This window comes from Trichoderma breve, chromosome 6 (genome assembly GCF_028502605.1).
Source record: "Trichoderma breve strain T069 chromosome 6, whole genome shotgun sequence".
Classification (NCBI taxonomy): Eukaryota; Fungi; Ascomycota; class Sordariomycetes; order Hypocreales; family Hypocreaceae; genus Trichoderma; species Trichoderma breve.
The window spans coordinates 3937754-3953904 of record NC_079237.1 but is presented as its reverse complement, the minus strand read 5'-3'; the positions used below and the strand labels follow the sequence as shown (position 1 = coordinate 3953904).

At 46.3% G+C, this 16151-nt stretch overlaps 5 protein-coding genes across 5 annotated transcripts; 2 read left to right on the top strand and 3 right to left on the bottom strand.

Moving 5' to 3' along the window:
• Positions 1 to 4583: 4583 nt before the first annotated feature.
• T069G_10128 (methyltransferase domain-containing protein) lies at positions 4584 to 5497 on the top strand (the record flags this gene model as incomplete). Its single annotated transcript, XM_056177338.1, has 2 exons — positions 4584 to 5135; positions 5198 to 5497. The coding sequence occupies 2 exons, from the start codon at positions 4584 to 4586 to the stop codon at positions 5495 to 5497; spliced, it is 852 nt and encodes a 283-aa protein (XP_056025816.1).
• Positions 5498 to 5566: 69 nt separating this feature from the next.
• On the bottom strand, positions 5567 to 6640 carry T069G_10127 (uncharacterized protein; the record flags this gene model as incomplete). Its single annotated transcript, XM_056177337.1, has 3 exons — positions 5567 to 5735; positions 5793 to 6108; positions 6163 to 6640. The coding sequence occupies 3 exons, from the start codon at positions 6638 to 6640 to the stop codon at positions 5567 to 5569; spliced, it is 963 nt and encodes a 320-aa protein (XP_056025815.1).
• A 609-nt stretch (positions 6641 to 7249) lies between these two features.
• T069G_10126 (FAD binding domain-containing protein) lies at positions 7250 to 9274 on the top strand (the record flags this gene model as incomplete). The annotated part of the gene is made up of 5 exons (XM_056177336.1): positions 7250 to 7333; positions 7385 to 7508; positions 7578 to 7706; positions 7764 to 8307; positions 8368 to 9274. The coding sequence occupies 5 exons, from the start codon at positions 7250 to 7252 to the stop codon at positions 9272 to 9274; spliced, it is 1788 nt and encodes a 595-aa protein (XP_056025814.1).
• Positions 9275 to 9979: 705 nt separating this feature from the next.
• Positions 9980 to 11093, bottom strand: T069G_10125 (fumarylacetoacetate (FAA) hydrolase family domain-containing protein; the record flags this gene model as incomplete). Its single annotated transcript, XM_056177335.1, has 5 exons — positions 9980 to 10134; positions 10185 to 10509; positions 10579 to 10692; positions 10770 to 10850; positions 10917 to 11093. 5 exons carry the CDS (start codon positions 11091 to 11093, stop codon positions 9980 to 9982), a joined length of 852 nt encoding a protein of 283 aa, XP_056025813.1.
• Positions 11094 to 14244: 3151 nt separating this feature from the next.
• T069G_10124 (glycosyl hydrolase family 62 domain-containing protein) lies at positions 14245 to 15443 on the bottom strand (the record flags this gene model as incomplete). The annotated part of the gene is made up of 2 exons (XM_056177334.1): positions 14245 to 14295; positions 14346 to 15443. The coding sequence occupies 2 exons, from the start codon at positions 15441 to 15443 to the stop codon at positions 14245 to 14247; spliced, it is 1149 nt and encodes a 382-aa protein (XP_056025812.1).
• Positions 15444 to 16151: the final 708 nt, after the last annotated feature.

Here is a 16151-nt window from a genome sequence, read left to right as displayed (position 1 = left end):
AATACTTCTCTTCGTCAGTTTCGTAACCATGTCGTTGATCTTATTGGGCTGGCTTGGGTTGGCTTAGAAATCGATACTGGCTGGATTAGCCCAAACTCCTCGAAATTAACTACTCGAAACGGAGTTTAAAGCAGCGTATACAAGGTGGTGGCGTACAAGTTCATTGTATTCTCATACCTACCTAACTAACGCAAATCTTGACATCTGATATCTGAACGCTACCTACCTAGTACGTTAATATTACGTTTTATGAGGACTATCGAAGCGGGTCTTAGATGCCAACATTGCGTAGTGTAGACACGCATTGTAATTGAATCTGGTTCTTGTAAGAAGGAGTGACCGGTATCCTCGTCCTATGAGTGTTTATTATGGGTTCTGCTTTCTATGGCGTGCGTCGCCTATTCCGAGTTGAACATCTAGGAGTTGTATTGCCGACAAGTACTGATAATACTGCGCTCACAAGGGAATACCATGATAGGAGGATTTAAGGGAGGAATTACCCTAGTGCCTTTACAAGGCCACCATAGAGAATTGATAGTGGTAACAGCGGACACCGCACAACTATAGTACCTTCTGGAAGAGAAGTCAAAATTGCCCAATTCTAGCAAACCTTGATACCACGAGTAGCCGGGTAAGGAGACGGGCTCAGACAGGTGGACCCTTCATCCCCCCCTTAGGTTTATTGGTATTCTCGCATATGTAGGGAGAAGTTACTTTGTAATACCCTGTAGACATTTACATGATCACTAATCAGAAATTGTCACACGAATTCATGTAAGCCTAAAGACGGTATTGGCAGTGGAGAGCGGCAGTCTCGGGCGGACTCTTAAAGCGGACTTTTGAACGGACTTTTATCAACGGACATTTAGAGCGGGATTTCGCTAGCTGCGCTTTGCGAACCGACGACCTGATGTTCGCGTTCACGTTTTAAGATGCCTACAGATGAGACGCGAAATTTAGTCACGTAATCCATCACAGAGTTGCACTTGAGCCATAGTTGGGCCACAAAATGCCGGCGGAGACACAAATCTGATTGAAACACCATCTATTTGTCCACAAGTCCGCCCAAACATCGCATGAATATGCCGCCGCGTCAGTCCGCTACTACAAAGCATCAACAAGATACCGCTAGGCCTGTGAAGCCACCACTTTCTTGCCATCAGTGTCGGCGTTTGAAAAGGCGTTGTGATCGTCAATACCCCTGTTGCACGCTCTGCCATCAGTGAGTTCCAGCTTTGCTAATCACGAGTGAATTCAGAATTGACAATCCGATCACTTTGATAGGAGGCGGGTAGCATGCGATTATCCACACCAAAGGAAAGAAAGAGCTCGGCGAGGAGATAGACAAACTCCGGGTGAAGTTTCTCTATCTACCAACTCTCAATCAGCGCGGAATATTATTGCGGATGCGAAGCTGCTCAGCCCGTCCAGCCGGCTAGGGCGGGAGAATGCACACTATCAGCTCTCTGAATTGGACGAGCTCGATCTTCTTGCCGCAAGCTTTCTAGATCCTGATCATTTCATATTAGCACAATTGGAAACCAAAAAGAAAGATGTTGGTATTACGAAGACGGTTGCCGACTTGGTCGGCAGCGTTAGTGATATTCAAGCCGCCGCACAAGTTTTCTTCGAAACAATCCATGTTTGGATGCCTATTGTATCCAAGCAGCAATTTCAGCAACAGCTGCTACAGAAGTTAGCTTTTCAACGAGCTGAACTGTTTGTACTAGTGCTGGCCATGAAGCTCTGTTCATCACGTGTAACAGTAGCAAAGTCAATGCTTTATCGAACTACGAAACAATTTTATTTTGACATAGAGTCATCTGGGAGATTCTCCGTCCAGACACTCCAAGCCGCCATTCTGATTGCGATTTACGAGCTCGGCCATGGGATATATCCCGCGGCAATTATTTCAGTTGCCAACTGTGCTCGTATTGGTACCCTGATCGGGATCGACAAGTCTCTGAGTTCTTGGGATCTTATGTCTAGAGTCCCATGGATCGAGCTCGAAGAACATCGTCGAGTTTGGTGGGCAATTATAATCCTTGATAGGTGCACACAATCCCATCCCAATCCATGCATGACACCTACAGTACCCTGACATCGTAACCTGGGTTTTAACATGTTCTTTGTTACAGATTTATGAACCTTTGTTATCCTAAGCGATACCTAGTTACTCGGGATCCAGACCCTGAGAGTTACCTCCCAGTAGACGATGACGATTGGGACAGTGGAGTGAGTATGAGGGTATGTCTTCTTAGGTTCCTTTCTCGCTGACAGCATGGTGCAGCTTTCAAAGCCTGAACATGCAGTGACGCTGCGCTTATCATCCCAAGTTCACATCGGAAGATTTGCTCGGTTTGCCCATGCAGTACCTCTGTTTACCCAGGCCCTTTCTAGGTCGGGTGAAGAGCCGCACAACACTGCACAGTTGCGACGTACTATTCTCTCCCTGATAAACCTCGGAGAGACAGAGGGGGTGACAAATAGAGTATTATTCTGCACATTGAATGCAGTAAGTTACATGTATGTACCGGCTCCTGACTCCCTGTGGGTTTCTTACCATTAAAATGTTGAAGTGCAGTATTTGTTCTCGACAGCCCATCCTCGCGATTGGATACGGAAGACAACGGGCGACCAAGAGAGGAGTTTGTGTCACCCGAAACTATATCTGCTCTTCAACATGCAGTTAAGGTCATGACGAGAGAGTCATTCGAGTCCATTGTACATGACTGCGAGAAGCTTTCACCCTTTCTGCTACACATGCTGTATAAGGCATTAGTGGCATGTTTTCGAATGAAACAGAATCCTCCCGCGGGGCTGGATGTTGCATTGAATATCCATTCGTTGAAGATGGCTTTAGAACGATTTAGTAGTCGATGGCTAGTGGCTGGTATGACCAAAACAAAGCTTTCCTTTAAATACGAGATGTACGTGAAAGACCGCTGACAAAGTGCCAGGTACTTATCTTTTGCTTGCGAAGAGACAGGAAGTTTTCTCTCTTATAGAATCTCCATAACTACAATTACATTGTACTACTAGCAGATAATGAATTGCGGTGGATTTTAGACACAATGGGATTGTTGGGGTAGAAGAAATAGAAGCCAGCAGGTAGAAGAAATAGAAGCCAGCAGGGTAGAAGAAATAGAAGCCAGCAGGGTTGAAGATCAGTTTGGGCCGTCAGGGGGTAGAACGTGTTGGTGAGTAATGAAGCGTGCAACAAAAAGCAATACAGCACTGCCCTAATTCGGCTACTCTGGTTATATGTGAGTATAGCAGAAAACTCGGCAGAAAAGTACTCTCAATATTCGACACCTATGCCTTCGTTTCTCCTCATTTATTTTAATTAGAGATAACAATTGAATCTGAGCAAAAGCGATTTCTTGAAGAGGTAGGGGGTTACCTCGCTCTTGTGCTTTTTGACCCTCTGTTAATAGTTTTCCATATCATAGGTCCATAAATATCCGGAAGACGATCTGCTGGCGGCCATGCAAGCTCATTTGATCTATATAATAATGTGGGTCGTTGGCGAGGCCAAACATTCACAGAACTGGAATCAAACTATGCTGTTGACTTTTGAAGTGGGTCTTGTACCAATCCCTTTCCTTTCTTCACCAACAGAACGTTTGAGGTAGGCATTGTGTGATTAGCTGAAGAAGATGCAATTTGAGCCATTCTACAGAGATGAAAGCATAAACCCAAGTCTGAGTTGGGATGAATGGAGATCTGCAGAGTCTCGGCGACGGTTAGTTTTTTTAGCAGAAGGCTGTGGGCGCATTGACTAATAGCTTAGAGGACTCGCATAGTTGCTGTCAAAAGCCATAGCTACTATTGCACCATCACTGATAACTTTCGCATGCTGCCACTTCCGGCGCCTAAGGCTCAGTGGGAGGCGCAAAGTAAAATAGCTTGGGCGCAGGCACTGGAAGCCGGCCACCCCAACATGTCTACAATTGGCCATTTGCTCGACGCGCATCAGTTACCCAGTGATCCAGGGAATATGCAGGGTTAGATTACTGGTATTCAAGAGTAGATAACCTTGGAATGCTTCTAAACATTGCTATTTGTATTATCTAACCTAATGTCGTTAACATGAACATCCTCCCAGAAGTTCCAGCACTAGCGTTACTATGCAGGTGGTTTTTTTTTTTGAGGTCAATGTCTGGCGTTTACAAAGCTTTCTATACTTGCGAGGCTTCAATGTAAATATTTTATCAAGGGGAAAAATTCTGAAGGAAGCAAGCCGTTCAACGACTTTTAATTAACTATGCTGATATGAATGAGAGCTTGTTTACCTGTCTTTTGTATGAATCGGGGGTTTGGAAGTTACTTAATATAGCGTATTAACCTTTTCGGAAGCTGAAAGGATGTCGCATGTTAGCGAGCATGTTAGTTGCAGCAAGTTGGAATATGCCTCAAGTTCTTTACGGCAGCCACCGTATATAGAAAGCGTCTCCACAGTATTTCGCGATTTAAAGCAAGCAGTCAACGAACTGTTCGATTTGAATCGACTCTTCTTATTTTGCAAACTTTCACAACCTTTCTCTTAGCTATTATCTCTTCTACCAACAACTGTTCTCATAATGCCAACCTCCCCCACCGACATAGCCAACCTCTACAACATTCTCGGCGCCGGCGAGCTCTCACGCCTCGACACTCATCCTGTAGAGCTCCTGGTGACTCTGCGCACAATCAGAGAAGCCCTTCCCCGAGCACCTCAGCGGATTGCTGACGTTGGCGGTGGTCCTGGAAAATATGCGTTTGCCCTTGCCGATCAAGGACATTTAGTCGATCTCGTCGACCTTAGTCCCGGGCTAATCCAGATCGCTCAAATTGAGCAAGACAAACGAAACGCTGCTGGGCAGGAAAGTCTTCTTCAAAGCCTTGCAGTTGGAAACGCTCTAGACCCGAATATTTTACAACATGGTATCTACGATGCTGTACTGCTCTTGGGACCTTTATATCACTTGGTAGAGGAATCGGAGCGAGTAAATGCTGTCGCTAATGCTGTGCGGCTGGCGAAGCCTAACGGCGTACTTTTTGTAGCATTCGTAAGCATTTCGGCGCATCTGAGAGATATTGCAATGAGAGATCCAAGCAGACTCATTGCAGAGAAGGAGTTCTATGCCAAATATGTATGTCTATTTTCATCTTCACTGTTTAGTTGGCCCTGCTGACCCGTATCAACCTCCCGTAGCTTCAAGACGGTCGATACGAAAAGTTCAAGCCCGGGGTCGGGAACGTCCATAGCTTTCATACGCAAGTGAGCGATATTAGATCTTTTTTTGCCGACAACTTCGCCGACACGCTGGAGCTCGTGGAATTGCGATCGCAAGAAGGTATCCTAGGTGGTAGTCTTGATACTACATTATCTAAGTCTCAGCCGCAGGTTGTTCAAGCGTGGGCCGACTTGATGTATGAGAAGTACTCTACTGGAGAGGAACATCTGGGATGTGCGGATCATCTAGTTGCCGTTTTGAAGAAGAGAGGCTTGTGATATACTTGTTGTAAATGCATACACATATATAGATATAATGAAACGCGGCCGATTATAATTAAAGTATTGTCAAGCAATCTCTCCTTTCTCTCCAAAGTCCTTAGGCACTTCGGGTCCCCAAATAGAAAAAGAACCGACAACATCTCTCTCTGTAGGAGTTTCCTGGTTGACCACATCTCCGTCGGCGTAATGTTCTATTTTGAAACCGCTGGGATCCGCCCAGTAGTCAAAGATCTGGCTGCCGAGTATGTGACGCCCTACCCCCCACACGCTCTTCCAGCCCCTTTTTGCAAGCCAGTTGTGTCCGATAAGCTGCGTGTCGAAGTCCTCAACCTCGTACGACGTATGATGTAGGAACGTCTTCTTAACGCGTGGTTCCGCTCTCTGCATAAAGAAACAATGATGGTCGGAATATTCTTTACCCAGGTCGAGATGCATAAACGTCAACACATCCATGTTGGAAAAGTCCCAGTGATAAAGAATGTCAGATGGCACAAAGTTGAAGTTGTCGGTGTACCATGCCAGTTCGGCATCAAAGTCAGGAACCACGTAGCCAAAATGACCTAACTTGTGGACGAGTGCCGGTCCCTCGTGACAGCGCTGAAACTTGCCTATTTGTTCCTTAGCAAAAACATGTAGGCCATGCAAGCAATGATGGCATTTACCTCGCCTCGGCTTCTCAAATGGCTTGTTAAATGGACCCAACTGCTCATGTATTGCCGACGGTTCCTGCGCGCTCGTTATTCGCTCTTCCTGACCGTATATAACGTGGAAGAAGGTTTTATCGGGTCGATTGAACGTGACGATCTGGCCTTTACCCGGAGCCTCATCTAAGGACCCAATGATGGCGCCGTCTAGCTTCGCAGCCTTGTCGAACTCGTCTTGGGATGCAGCTACAAACGCTGGGCCTCGAAACCTCGGTTTTCCATCTGGGCTCTGTGAAGCGACATAAATAAACGGGTCTCTCCCGTATCCACGGTAATAGATTCTGCCATTTATTCTGTGAACCTCTACAAACCCGAAATCCTTCGCGAATTCGCTGAACTTCTCCAGATCAGGATGTTCGAAATACACGTGAGCTATCCTAACGAGCTGTACTTTGGATGGATTGTTCGATATTGGTGGGATGCGCATGTCTGGCATGATGGTTTCGCGTAGAGGTCTTGGCAACTTCGCCAGCAGCTTAATAGCAATTTCCAAGGCGGGTGGCATGTTACAGGCCGTTGAAGAACCTTTGAGATTCTAGCATGTCTACCTCTGCATTATTTATACGCTGTATGGGATGCCGTAAATATTAAGTGTGCATACTCTCTACACCTTATTGTGTGGTTCTATTTACATGCCTTAGGTAGTTATTCCGCGGAGCATCTCTAGTAGCGCGCCCGCAATCCGGAACATTAGCCAGGCTCAATCCCTCCGGAGATGCGTGTTTCTTGCGGCACATTCTCTAGCAGGGGCATTGGCTCATTTTGTCTAGCTGCAGGTTTGTCGGAAGAATTTAATGTAAAGATTTACACCGCGGCGTAAATAACTAATTGCGTAAATGCATCCAGAGAGTCATCGCAAGCTTATTACGGCGTAGGTATATGATCTTGGTAGACGTGGAGGATACTGACTCGTGGGATTGAGCAAAAGATTGGCAAATTCCCGACGGCAATGTGATGTGCTAATATAAATACTCCTATTCAACATCAAATGCTATGGTCAAGGCAAATACAAACAGCCTAGTCTCATATGAGAACTCGATACTCAATGGAAGAAACACAAGTCCTCATTGTTGGTGCTGGGCCTTCCGGCCTGGCTCTTGGCCTTGCACTGGCCAGATTTCAAGTCAGAGTAAGGTTCCCATATGCATTCTCGTCGTCATCATTGTTAACCAAAGAAAAGTCTGTCATCCTTGAGAAAGACAGTGAAGTGACTACAGACCCACGGGGTGTATATCTCACAGGAGACGCTGTGAGGATCCTCTATGACTTGGGACTAGAGAATGAGGTATCTACTATCGGACATGGTACGTACCGTAAACAGCCACGTTCCGAGGGGATTTAGGCAATATAAGCTGACCGAATGATACATTAAGAGGTTCATAAGATCATTTTTCATCGATCCTCGTTCAGCACGAAGCCATTCTATCGTATGAACATTGGCACGCGGGATGTCCTACAGCAAGCAGTACCGGAGGGAATCTTGCAGAGCCAACCACGGCTAGGTTTGTCCGTCTAGCATGAGATATACTGTCCAAGTTCTAATCGTGATCATTTTGCAGAGAGCGCACTTCGGGAGAAAGTGAGGATCTCTAAATATTGCACCCTCCGAACAGCCTGCCGTGTGATAAAAATAACACATGATGATTTGCCAAGCGCCGAGTACATCGACGAGCAAGAAAAAAGACATCAGATTAGGAGTGAATGGTTAGTGGGGGCTGATGGCAAAGTAGGCATTGTACGAAAGCATTTTCTTGAGCCGACCGCAGGCATTATACAGGAAGAAGGAAAATATCCGTATAACGGAACTTGGATTGCAGCCAATTTGAAGATTTCGATTCCAACACCACAGACACATCCGACCTATCCTTTGTGGGATCTTGGATACTCTCCTGAAGCGGTATACAACCTCTTCTGGCCAGAAGGGTGGCACTTTTGTGGCCCTCCCGGTAAAGCAACAGCGACGGGACGATTTGGTCCACCTGAAGAGAGGATGTGGAGGCATGAGCTATGTCAGTCGGACTGGAATGACTCTATGGATGCAGAGTCTCTATTTTGGGAGCACCTTAAGCCCATGATCACCAGAGAAAGGGATGGCGACCGAGGGTGCGATTTCTCTTCTCCCGTACAGTTTCCTGTGGATTGTATCAGGATCCTCCGTTGCAGACCATACAGATTCGCTCATAAAGTCGTCAATGAATGGTTTCACAAACGTGTCATTCTAATTGGAGATGCGGCTCATGTGTTCCCCCCTTTCGCCGGTCAGGGTATAGCAAGCGGCGTGAGAGATGCGCATCAACTGGCGTGGCGCCTTGCCTTGCTCCTCCAGTCCAAGTCTCAAGGCGAAGCTCTGGTCAATAACATACTGGGTTCCTGGGCTCTTGAGCGGCGGAAAAGCGTGGATGATGCAGCCAAATTTACAATGTTAAACGGCTATCTGTGCAACAACGAGCCGTCAATCTGGCTCCGCATGCTGCTGCATCTAGCAATGTTTCTCGAGTCAAACCAATTTTCTTTCCAGTTTCTAGACCCCCAGGCTATCGTGGAGCGACGTGGATTCACCCACGTACTAGGAGGGTTTTTTCTCGAGAACAATCATGGCGGCACTCGACTGACGCAGATGTATGTGCAGTCGAATGAAGGCGTATCGATCTTATCCGACACCCTACTGCGATCCGGTGATTGTATCTTCACGATTATCGCTATATGCAATGGTGCTGATGATAGCCGAATTTACCAAGACGCAAAAGAGGCTGTTGAGGGCTCAGGAATCGACCCAGCCGTTTTATCAACATCGTCAATTGTGCTGCTCAGTCCAAGTTACAGCGGCGGATATATCAAACCAGTCGAATCTGTCAGCGGAGAGCAGATCCAGGTGTTCTCGCCAGCCATGCATCCTGGTGAGCGGCCCGGATTGAGCCCTCAACAGAATGGTCATGCATATCTAGATCGCCTCGGACGTCCAACACGGTTTGCCATCATACGACCTGATTTTTTTGTCGTTTCCTGCTGCAAGAATGTCAAGGAGCTAGAGCAATGTCTTTCACTACTGAAGAAGAGACTAGTTCCTTAGACGTACGCAGCACGTGGGTGGCTGTCTAACATAGCTCTTGCATATATCCTTTTAGTCGTCAATCTAACTAATCTTCTCTGTCTACATTCTCATTTTAGCATAAATGTTTTATAATTTTTTGCTTCAGGGAAGCGCTCATCTGTTCTGTAGTTGTACTGAGTGAAGCAATTCAGCGAGGCGGCATCAGCCTGTTGCGCAATGTGACGCAACTTGCGGTCACCTGCCAAACTGTCATTAATCGACTGTAGATTCTAGACCACCAAGGATTAAAATGATGAGCCTACATATATCATTATATCACAATATCAGACATTTGCTTTGTCAGGAGGCTCGAGCGATCCATGACGCCGCCGTGGTTATAAACCCAACTCAGCACTTAATCGGACATTACCGCCTACATTACTAAAATTTATAAATCCATCTACTTCGACGTTCTCCATCTTCATATTATAGTGAAACTTTTCAGGCAAGTAAGTGTATTGTTTAATTACCCACGATATATCTTAGCAGTTGAGCTCTTAATTGTTTAAATGGGGAACTGATATACGAGATAGCAGGATAGATCCTATCATTGTCACATCCACCGCGTAAGTAATTTAATTGCAGTCATCTGTAAGTATATGATGAGCCATGTCCATGTTCTTATTCTTCGCTAATCCTGTTAGCAGCGAGTCTAAAGTGCCCATTGTTTCTAGGCCTGATGGCTTACTCAAACTTCATCTTGTTACGAAGCATCCCAACTTTCGCCATCTCGACTTCCACCACGTCACCATTTTGTAAGAAAGATTTGGGTTTCATGAAGGCCCCGACGCCTGCTGGAGTGCCTGTCATAACCGCAGTGCCGGCAGGAATAGTGGTACCTGGAGCTGATCAGTTCATGGCCTTCATAAGACTCGCAGTAATTATTTACCTTGGCTCATATGACTTAATATTTGTTCTGGAGAGAATACCATATCCGTCTGAAATTCTGCCTCCTGTCTTACTTGGCCATTGACCTTGGTAGTGATAGTGAATGATGCGCCATTGCCAAAGAGTGCTGGGCTGATTAATGACGGGCCGATAGGTGCAAACTTGTCAAACGCTTTGGCGAAATAAAATTGGCCTCCTTGATTTTTGGGAAGCTGGAACATACGACAGGACAGGTCGAGGCCAACAGTGTAGCCTAGAATGTAATCTTTGGCCTCCTTAGGCGACAAATCTTTACATTCCTTCGACGTTACAAAGACCAGCTCACCCTTTTCGTGAAAGAAAAATAGTCATCAGCTGGGCTCAGCTATCGAGACTGGTCTATAACATATACGTACCTCATAATCCAAAAGACTCTTGGCGCAGAAGTCATTGATGGGGATATCTTCATCAGGGTGTGCAAGCGTTGCTGCTGGTTTAGTCCAGACCGGAGGGTAAGAAGGTATATCGAGCTACAGTTGAAATAGTTGTTATTAGATCTGTGGACTGTTCTTGTTCGGAGGGGCTAGAGGGGAATTAGCTTCCATACACCAGCCTCTTTGGCGTGGCTTCGGTAATTGAGGCCGACGCAGTATATCGGAGCTGCAGATTGCGGCAGCGGAGCTAGTAGCTACGAGAGACATTGAGCCAGACCATTAAAAGAGAGTTTTTAATGAAAGTCGTAAAGAGCACATACCCGTCGTATCGTTACATTCTTCTTCCCAGTGTTGCTAATGAGTTGGTCCATTGAAGGATATGCACCGAGTGTTGTCCCTGGAGGCGGCGGCCCGGTGGCGTTATCGCCAAGGTCGGCAAAGAAGCATTGACCATCTTCATCACATTGGAAATGAATAAGATGCGAGAAAGGTAACATGTCGACAGTGGCAATCGTGAGAAAATGGTCTCGATGAAGATTATAGAGCGGGACGGGCTACGAGGCGATTGTATCACAAACACGCCTTCAAAAAGGTATATTGGGCGATGAAATTGCGAGAGAATATATACCGTTCTCATCTTGTGTATACCTATTCTCGCCACCAAACAAGCATTTCGGAGTAACTTCTTCGGAAGAACTCCAAGAATGAATCCACTCAACAGAATTCGGGTCACTAATACGCTTAAGTGAGACTAGGGGCTGCGTCTAGCTTGCTTTTGTCGGAACGAATGAAAGGGGTCTAAGCAATCAGCTTGCTGTCATAGGTAATTGCACCGTTCTGTACGAATTGCCAAGCTCGCCTCGATCCAGCTCTGGGGAACAAGGCCAAACCGGAAAATTACTGTGATCTGAAGATAGATCCCACTTATGTAATGAAAGCGGCGCCTCGGAGCATCTTTAAATTGGGGCTCCAATTCGTCCGACAACATCACTTGTGCATACGCAGAACTGGATGACCGTGATAATCCCTACAGTATAGGCGCTCAACGAATCGGACGATTTGCGATCTGGCTTTTGGGGTGCATGATGGAGTCACCGCTTCTTAACCTTGAGCCAGACTCGATGGATTGTGTCAATCCCGGCAATTCACATTCGTTAGAGACTACAGATACACCACGCTCATCGGCTAGCGGGAGCCGGACTTCCATTTCCCGAGTCTGTGATCGCTGCATTCGGTGAGCCCGCCTTCAATGGCCGTATGCTTACTCCTCGTACTGTTTCCTAGTGAATTCTAACAAACGAACACGATAGGAAGAAGATAAAGTGTATGTGTAGTGCCTTCGAAACCGTCTCTTGCTTGGTCGCTGTTTAATCTCTTGCTGATCTTTTCGTCGAAACTTGGGCGTATCGCAGGTGATACCCAGCGACCAACGTGTTCTCGCTGCTCCGAGCATGGGTATACTTGTGTATACTCGTACACGCGGCGCAGGCCTGGACCTGCAAGAGGTTTTCGTCGAGGCCGCCGTTCGCCGAAGGAGACGCTAAATCATCCCGACCATGACCGTACGCTGCTAAGTTTTATCTTACCCCTTTCTGACATTACGACTCAGGATATTGAACTTCAAATGGGCTATTATCGTAGCATGTATCCCGTGCTAATGATTTCCTCGTTATCATAGATCAACATCCCTCGGCTGGCCCTCCATCACCAGTGGCGGAGCCTTCTCCGCCTTCTCCGCTTGCCAATTCTAATTGGTATGGATATACTGAGCCCCTACAGCCGATATCTTCTGGAAAAAGTACCGGAGGATCTAATGACTCCATTTCGTTGAGCATCTCTGTGGAGGAACAAAGCTACCTGTACGTTCGTCTGATGGACAGATCATATCCATTACTAACCCGATTCTTGTAATTCAAACAGATTGGAGGCATATCTCGACAACATTCACGAAGGGATTCCACTTTTCATAAAGTCACACTTTCTCTCTGATTGCGGAAATTTGGTACACAGCCAGGATCTGATCTTGACAATAGTGGTGATAACTGCCAAGTTGACTGGATACGCATTCACTACTGCGACCTTCGACATTGATTCTTGCATTGATGAAATCTTGAGCGCAGGGTCATTTGAGGAGGAGATGTTTGGCAACTCGCCATCTATCGACCAATTCCGCAAAAGTTGTCTGCTAGCCTTCTACGAATTCCACCAATTTCCGGGACGGCAGGCATGGATGCGCATCGGAAAACTTACACGCATGGCCATGTGGACAGGATTGGATCGTCTAGAGATTATCAAATCGCAATATCCTAGCTGGAGAACAATGACAGAGCGCCAGCTGGGGGAGTGGCGCCTGGTATGGTGGTGCATTTATCGCCTAGATTCCTACGCCAATCTATCTTCTGGAACTCCCTATCTGGTAGACGAAACACTTACTTATACCTCTCTTTTGCAGGAAATTCCTGGAGGAGCTCCTATAGAGGATCAGCATGATTCAGTACACGAAAACTTGTTGTTGTCATCGCATCATAACAGTCTTTGGGAGGCCATATCTATCATATCCTCTCAGTCTCGGGAAATATCCTCATTTAATTTCCATATTATCACTACAACTCTCCTACGTGCGACGGCGCGGGCTATACGTGTGCACAGCCTACAACAGCAGCCAGAGGTTGTCTGTTTAGACGGTATTGAGCGACACCTCTCGGCAATTCGTCTCTCTTTACCGACAAACTACCTCAACACCAGAAGGAATGCATTTTCGAATGAGACAGGGCCCGATCACCATGCAAGGCTAGTCACACTATTCCACTTGAACTTGGTGCAGTTTTTTATCTCCATCATAAACTGTAAAAGACGGGAACAGGACGATGAATGGATTTTAAGGTGGCAGAGGGTCTATGAGGCGTGCCAAGACCTGGCGTCAATATCAGAGCAGTGGAACAGTTCACACAACCTCAGAGTTGACCCGGCGATATCAATGATTATCTTCGCTGCTCTAATCTTCCTTGATGTGCACAAGAAGTCAGCTAGTGCGTTGGTTTGGGGTTCTCACTCTTCTATTGAGCATTCCGAGAGAGTCCTGCTTATGCAACTCGAGCAACTTGCCAGCATATGGACTCTGCCAAGACTACTCACGCGTATGTTTGCCCATTCATATATGAATCCGAGGACCCTAGGCTAATGCGACAGTGAAGTCTCCTTGAAGAGTTTCAGAGAGTCAGTGTCTGGCCCACTCTCCTTCTCTCACATCCAATATATTCTTTCCCACTTTGAGGCACCATTGCACCCAAGATGGCTACACTTCCTCTCTACCACTCAACCAGGATTAAATGAGTGCCAGTAGTGTATAGAATATAATTACGAGTTGGCAGATTTAATACTTAAGGCGCGTATCTGAAGTTCAATACGCTTTTCGATAGCAGGAAATTGATCAACATATGTCAACATTTGCAAAACACACATTTTAATGTATTATGGAACAAGGCAGTAGTGCATTCAGTAGTGATTTAGTTCATTAGGCCATATGTCTCCTAATCAGGTACATTATACTTCGGAAATGTTCTCCATAAGATAAGCAGATTCGCATCACTACTATAACATCATGGCTAATATCCTAGAATCTACTTATTTGTGTTTCCGATTGCCTTCCTACAGACATTGAGAATACCATTGGTTGCTTACAGTGCATTTGTAGGGGCTCTGTTGGTTTGTTAATAATTGTTTTAGTCTGAAGACGCACAGTTACATACCTCGCAAGTAGTAGGCCCAGTCCACCCTTGACCACCACATTGGGCCCAGTGAGCCGCCGTGCCTGAGCCTCCATCTCCGGATCCTCCATCTCCAGATCCTCCAGAGCCACTGCCAGGGTTGGTGAGTGTGAGGACACCGGGTCGCCATGGCAAGAGATTATACTCCCCGCTAGAGCCGATAGCCATCCCCTGGTAAAGCAGTTGTAAGTTGCAAGGGTCAATGGTCATGGTCTCATCATTTGTGCTGCGGATCAGGTCGCCAGAGCTAATATCATTAGTCCAAGATGCTCCGCTATTAGCCTGTCCAGCAAAGGGGTTGCTCTCTGAGGCAGCCTGCGCTGTCCATGAACCACTGAGACTACTAGCAGTAAAAGAGCGGAAATACCGCCCCACCGATCCAATACACTCAACAATCATAAGGTATTGGTTCTGGCCATCAACTTTGTAAACCTGTACCGCTTCAAATAGGTCATTGGTAGCAGCAGTCATGATTGTTGTGTAATTTGAACCAAAGCTTGCTGGGAACTGCGAGTTCGGCATGCTGGACCGATAAATGTGACCATTATCTCCCGCAAAAAATAGATACATATTTGTGCCATCGCTGATAAGCGCCGGATCAATAGGGCCAGTGCCGGGTAAGCTCCCAGTAAATAGGGCTTGGGGAGAAGACCATCCATTTGGGTTCGTAGGGTCACTGGATGTCATATAGTTGAATGGGTATACACCCCATTCTTGTCCGATAACCCAAATCTTTTTTGGGCTGTAGTAAAAGAGGTTAGGAGCAACAGCTCCATTATTCATCGCGTTCTGACTTGCCGAGCCCATGCTTGACCAGTTTGAGAAGAGACCAAAGTTCATTGAGGCGTAGGATCCTGTCGAGTCGACGGTGGATGCATAAACGAGATGCTGGCCATTATACGGGATGGCGCTGAAGTCTTTGAGAGAAACCCAGCTGGACTTTGGGGTTGCCAGTGGGCCCGTTGATGTCCACTTGTATGATGATGGAAGTGTACACGACGCCCTGGCCACCGTTATCAAGCTGAGTAAAGAGATGGTGCCGGCTAGCCAGCTATTCACTTCAGAGTCTGTGATTCTCATGGTAACGGATTTTTCACAGATAGATGGAAGAAAGAGATAACTAATGAAGAGCCCGCATTCCACGTGTTTGTGCGGAAGGGCGGGAGCATTTTATACACATATTCTAGGACCTATAACGGACAAGACGGTGTGAATGTTAAACAACAGGCTTGCTCATTATAATTGTGCATCGCTTAAATATTGCAGGATATTCTTGAAGGTACTAATATCATCCTGGATTGGCAGTTTTTGGGGAAAATACTATGACAACGTAGCTACTCTAATGTTATAGGCAATACATATCCGCCTGTGGATACGAGCATGGGACGTCATTTCTGTACCCATGGCGGCTAAAGGGATATTAACCATTCTAATGCGCACCAATTACAAGCTCTTCTTAATAATACCACGTCCGGATGGGAAGGCAGAAATCACAAATGTCACATCATTTATTCTAGAAATAATGCCGGTTAGAAGAGCCGAGCCCGAGTATCTGCAAACCATGTATAGCCTTTTCGCGATAACTCTTATAAAGAGCCTGGCCCCACTCAAATGGATTGGATCAATATTTACACAGAGAGCTGGAGAACAAGTTACTAGTCGTGGTAAATGAGTGCTCTCAGAATGTTAATTGTTAACAGGCTATCATTAGTTCTGAAGGCTGTACTTCGAGATTGCTTGTATTCCTATTACTGAGGTCAGGACTTATCCATCCTGGCAGGAGACAAT